At 46.7% G+C, this 6,203-nt stretch overlaps 1 protein-coding gene across 1 annotated transcript in view; it reads right to left on the bottom strand.

The window, feature by feature from the left end:
• Window positions 1–4,907: 4,907 nt before the first annotated feature.
• APOBEC1 (apolipoprotein B mRNA editing enzyme catalytic subunit 1) overlaps window positions 4,908–6,203 on the bottom strand; it is a 20,244-nt gene continuing 18,948 nt past the window's right edge. The window contains exon 5 of the mRNA XM_006146616.2: window positions 4,908–5,205. Within this exon, the coding sequence (XP_006146678.2) occupies window positions 5,056–5,205 (150 nt within the window). The 3' untranslated portion in view covers window positions 4,908–5,055. The remainder of the gene's footprint in view (window positions 5,206–6,203) is intronic.

Below are 6,203 nucleotides of genomic sequence, written 5' to 3' on the forward strand. Positions count from 1 at the left end.
CCCTGAGCCCTGGATAAATCTGCTAACAGGTCTTATCTTCCCTTAATCCAGAGGCTGTGAACTGGTCACCGTGGGTTTATGGGGTCCATGAACATGCTGATTCAACATTACAATGCGGTTTTTATAAAGTTTGAATAGTGATTGATAATTTAACATTGGAAGATGTAATATAAATGTATGATTTCTCTTTCTCTCTCTCTTTTTCCTTTTTTTTTTTTTTTTTAAATGTAATCTGATGCTCTGACACTGCTAGGTCCACATCCTTCAGGGCAGTGACTACCCGGGCTGCCTAGCTAGCCTTTTTAGAACAGAACCTGTCCTCTGTTCTTTATGGGGCTGTCAGGCTGTCATGGTCCATAAGGCTTGGTTTCTTTTTCCTTCTCATTTGAATCCTGCAGAGGCTTCATGTGCCCTTTACCATAGACGAGATCTGAATAAGGAACTGAGCCAAGAGGGATAAAGCACATCGAGATGAGTGACGTACAGAAGTACAAAGACCTAACAAGGGTCTGCGGAGTCGAATGACCGCAGAGAACGCAGAATCCGACGAGGACAGAAGACCATGAGATGGTGCCTGTGGTGATCAATGGCTTTAGCACAAACTTCCTTTTTCTGAAGGTTGCGATGACTTCCTAATGAAATGTTTTCACACTGGTTCACGCAAACACACGATTTCACAAATACGTCCCACAAAGTAAGTACGGCAATGACTTAGATAGCCATGGCAACGTGAGCCTGAAATTTCATCCCGTGGCCCAGCGTGGCTCAGCTGTCCCGTCATTTAATTTACCCAAATCGGGGCAGCCCCATGGGTGGGTGGTTAAGGCAGTCAGCTTCTATTTGACTGGTTGTCAAGTTCGAATCCTGCCCCATTAGCTTGAAAGGCAGCTGGGCGTGTGTGGGGATGCCCCTAATCCCAACGAGGCGGAGAAATGGAGAAGGGATTGCAGTGTGACCATGCTTCATCGGGGTGCTCTCCCTGTCCCTCTCCCTCTCCCTCTCCCTCTCTCTGTTTCTCTCTGATGAAAACATACTCCCTTTGGCATTTGGGAAAAAAAGAAAAATAATAATATATGCAAGCTACTGTGTGTCTTTCTTTGGCTCAGTGCCCCACACTGTCAGGCCTCTCAGGACATTGGCAACTCTCAGTTTTAAGATAGCTATTCTTGGGGCCAGCAAATGGTGTAATTCTTACATTGCTGGACTCCCACGTAGCTAACCACATTCAAGTCCTGGACCTGGTGGCCTAAAACTTATGCCAGGCGCACGTGCCCTAACTCAAAAAAAAAAAAATGCTAAAAACAACAACAACAACAACAAAAACTTTTCTGGGCCAATTGGTGGCATGGCAGTTAAGGTGCCGGACTCCCACATGGCTAACTGTGGCCGAGTCTCAGATCTGCTGGCTTGCTTTCTCACTCTCTCTCTCTCTTTTTGTGTCTCTCTCTGGTGAGTGCACATGCCCTGTAATAAACTTAAAATAATAATAATGATGGTGATGAATAAATGAAATAAATAATTCTTTTTTTAGAAAGAGATTTTTGCTATAGGGCATGTGTGCTCTCCAGAGAGACAGAGAGACAGAAAGCAAGAAATCACCTCCCCAGAAGGGACGGCAATGCTGCAGTCCCTTCTCCTCCATTCTTCTCTCGGGATCTTAGGCACGCCAACACACGCACACGGTGTGAGTTTTAAGCTGCGGGGTCCAGGACTCAAACCACTCTGTGGGAATCCAATGATGTAACCATTAGGGCATTCACTAGTCCAAAAATTAAATAAATAATTCTTTTTAAAAAATGACAAGAGCTGGTGAGGCTGTGGTGAAAAGGGAACCCCCTTACACTGTAGGTAGAAATATAAATTAGTACAAGCTCTATGGAAAATAATATGGAAGTTTCTCAGAAACCTACAAATAGAACTACCGTGTGACCCAGTAGTCCACTCTGTGGTGTTTACCCGAGGATAGGAAAACACCCCGTTGCAAAGACACTTGCACATTACTCACAGCCACTAAGACAGGGGATCGACTAAGCGTTCAAACACCGATCACTGCGTTGGAAACCTGGCACGTCTCTACTGTGGCTCAGAGGTGAGAAAGCCTGCCTTGACCAGTTTCAGAAGACACTAGCTAGTCACCAAACCTAGGTGGGGATCGTTACCATGAAAAGCACTCTTCTTGGGCTATCTCTGCCGTCAGGGGTTAGGAGGGCCAGATCACACGGCCAACTGCGGATGGAATCTGGCACTGCATGCGAGTGCCCGGAATTCCAAGAGAATGGAGATATGGAGAAATGGAGGAGAAGGGATTGCCACGTGGCCACACCCCGTTGGGGGAGTGCTTTCTCCCTCCGTTTCTCTGGCAATAAAAAAAAAAATTTTCTCACCACAAAAATCAAAAATAAAAATAAAACAAAATACTGTGTTATTAATATTGTATAAACATTGTGCTCCTTTTGTGGACAGGTCAAAAGCCATCATCCAAGTGTGTACACAGATGCACTCTCTGTGTGTTCCTGGGCCCTGAGTTCTGGGGCAGGTCTGGCAGGTCTGGAACTCAAACTGTTGTTGGCCATGTGGGAATCCAGTGAATTAACCACCACGTCACCTGCCAGCCCACTCTTACTCTTTAGTAATTAGGCAAGGAAGTAGGATTGTCCAGACTCACCGAGATTGTTCTGACCCAGAAAACTTGTTCTCTACTTTCAGGTGAGGACTAGAACTCTCATGACAGAGACTCAGATGTTTAGCAATATTAGATCAGGGGGCCAGCAGGCGGTGTGGTGGCTGAGACACTGGACTCCCACATGGCCGACCACCATTCAAGTCCCGGACCCGGCGGCTTGCTTTCTCACTTTCCCTCTCTGTCTCTCTCTGGTGAATGCATGTGCCTTGTAGTGAATTTAAAACAATAATAATGATGATAAATAAGATGAATAGGTGATTCTTAAAATATATATATATATATGATCAAGCATAATGAAAGGATGTCATGCTTTACATTAACTGGCAGAACAGGGGTTTACAACTTGTTCCCTCTAGGGGATACTTTTGAATTGTAAAATCTGGAGGGAAATACATCTGGTGTGTAAAGAACCTTGTGAGAAATGTCCTATTTGTCACAAAAGACTGCTTCCTCTTTGGTGAGGCAACACAGTGGTGTGACAAGAAACCTAAACTCTGGAGATGGAGTGGCCTAAAACTTGGCAGCTATGTGGCCTTGGTCCAATCATTTCCCCCTTCTGTGCCTCAGTTTTTGTCACTGATAAGACTGAGATAACAGCAGCATTTAGTCGACCAGACCGTTGGTAAATGAGCGGGCCAGCCAGTAGTGTGGTGGTTAAGGCGACTGGATCCTGCACGACCATCTGAGCTATTTGAGTCCCAGACTCGGGAGCTCAAACCAACACGCTGGTCACATGTGCGTGCATCCCCAAAATCCCGAGGAGAAGGGAAGGAGAAAGGATTGTGGCATGACCAAGCTGCACTGGGAAGGGTGCTTTCTCATTCTCTCCCTCTCTGCTTCTCTGTCCCCCTCTGGTGAGTAAGGTACCCTCTGGCAAATAAATTTTTTAAGAAAGAAAACACAGAGGGGCCGACAGGTGGCATGGCAGTTGAGGGCACTGGACTCCCACGTGGCCGATCGCAGTTCGAGTCCTGGACCTGGCAACTTGCTTTCTCATTTTCCCTTTCTCTCTCTCTGTTCGTCTTTGGTCCAATAAAAAAAAATAAATGAGGGACCAGCAGTTAGTGTAATGGCTATGTCGCTGGACTCCCACGTAGTCGACCGCGGTTCGAGTCCCGGACCCGGTGGCTTAAACTCACGCCGGGCATGTGTGTGTGCGTGCCCAAGATCCTGAGAGGAGAATGGAGGAGAAGGGATTGTGGCGTGGCCATCCCCCCGGGGGGTGATTTCCTGCTTTCTGTCTCTCTGTCTCTCTCTGTCTGTCTGGTGAGCGCACGCACCCTATAGCAAAAACCTCTCCAAAAAATAAATAAATAAATAAATGAATAAATAAAGTTAAATAAAAAATAATAAATAAATAAATAAGAAAACATACAGTAAGTCCCTACAGGGAACACTCAAGATGGTGTCCAGTGATTCTCAGCACCTAAGATTTAAGTCTTTGAACAGTACCCTCCCACAATGAGTCATGATTGATCTGTGGGTAGAGTATCACACACACACACACACACACACACACACATGGAGTACGATGGCAAGACAAAGTCATTAAAGACACAGCAACTTCCACATTGGTGTCTCTTGACCCTCTGCTCTGTGGGAAGCCAACAGCCATGTCATGAGCGCATGTGAGCAGTCCTGTGGAGAGGCCCACATGGCAAGAAACTGGGACCTTCCCCCCCCTACTAGCACCACTAGCACCCCCTTGTCAGTTGTGTGAGTGAGCCACCCAGGAAGCACCTTTTCTAGCCTGGGTAAAGCCTTCAGATGCCTGCGGCATTGGCTGATCACGTTTCTTGTTTTTTGTTTTGTTTTGTTTTTTCCCTGAGAGAGAGTTTTGCTATAAGGCACGTACATTTGCCAGAGAGAGACAGAGACAGAAAGTGAGAAATCCCTCCCCCCCTCAGGGGGATGACCATACCACAATTCCTTCTTCTCCATTCTCCTCTCAGGAGTTTGGGCACACTCACACACATGTCCAGCTTGAGTTTCAAGCCTTCAGGTCTGGGACTCAAACTGTAATGGGCCTGGTGGGACTCCAGCACCTCAACCACTACGCCACCTACTGGCCCCATACTGCAATGGGCCTGGTGGGACTCCAGCACCTCAACCACTACGCCACCTACTGGCCCTTTTGGCTGACATCTACCACAGCATCATGGGAGATCCCAAATGAGAAACACACACATAAGTTATTTCTCAATTCCAAGGAAACTGTGGGAGAAAGATTTATGACTGTTTTGAGCCACAAGGTTCAGGAGTGATGCGGGATATGGCAGGAGGTAGCAGAGCCCGTGATATTGCTGTGAGTGACAGTTTCTGGCTTCAGAATGACCCTCACTCTTTAGAGGGTCGCCTTCGCTTGTTCTCATTCATCTCCAAGTCACAGCAGCTGGTATCAGTCCTGCAGCTAAAAGGATGTGGGCTGGAATCACTTGGTAATGGCAGCTTTGAAGAGTCAGCTGGAACAATGTAAGCTGATTTTGATATCTTCTTGAAATCATTAAGCAAGGTGGAAGACTCTGGAATAAAAAGGAATTATGTTTAATCCTTAGGATAAATCATTTAATGACTACTTTTATTGCCAAGAGGATTTAAAAATATCAATTGACAGGCCAACCTTGTGAGCTAATGGTTCAGGGAGCCAGATCCCACATGGCTGAGCACATAATTCAAGTCCTGGCTCAGGCAACATGAAAAAGCATGCCATGTTGGGGGAACCAGCAGTTAGCATAATGGCTATGTCGCTGGACTCCCACGTAGTCGACCGCGGTTTGTGTCCCGGACCCGGTGGCTTAAAACTCACGCTGGGCGCGTGTGCGTGCGTGCCCAAGATCCCGAGAGGAGAATGGAGGAGAAGGGATTGCAGCGTGAACATCCCCCCTGGGGGGTGATTTCTCGCTTTCTGTCTCTATGTCTCTCTCTGTCTGTCTGGCGAGCGCACGCGCCCTACAGTGAAAATCTCTCCAAAAAAAAAAAAGCATGCCATGTTCATGTGCATGCATGCCCAACCCTGACAGGATGGAGAAATGGAGGAGAATGTATTTCGGCAAGATCTCACCCTGTCGGAGGTGCTTGCTTTCTTTTCCTTCCTCTCCGTCTCTTTGTCTGTCTTTGGTATATACATGTACCCTCTGGCAAAATAACAAAAAATAAAATATCAGGCAAGTGGAGTTGGCAGGTAGTATGGTGGTTTAGGTACTGTACTCCCACATAGCCAACTACAGTTTGAGTTCCTAACCTGGCAGGTTGCTTTCTCATTTTCCCTCTCTCTCTCTCTGGACAAATTGAAAAATCATGATAATGAATAAAGTTAAAAATACAGTAATTGGGTTTTTTGTTTGTTTTTGGAGTTTTTGCTATAGGGCATGTGCGCTCACCAGAAAGACAGAAAGAGACAGAAAGTAAGAAATCACCCCCCAGGGAACCAGCAGTTAGCGTGATGGCTATGTCGCTGGACTCCCACGTAGTCGACCACGGTTCGCGTCCCGGACCCGGTGGCTTAAAACTCACGCCGGGC

The sequence above is a fragment of the Tupaia chinensis genome, unplaced genomic scaffold (genome assembly GCF_000334495.1).
Source record: "Tupaia chinensis unplaced genomic scaffold, TupChi_1.0 Scaffold000183_1, whole genome shotgun sequence".
NCBI lineage: Eukaryota > Metazoa > Chordata > Mammalia > Scandentia > Tupaiidae > Tupaia > Tupaia belangeri.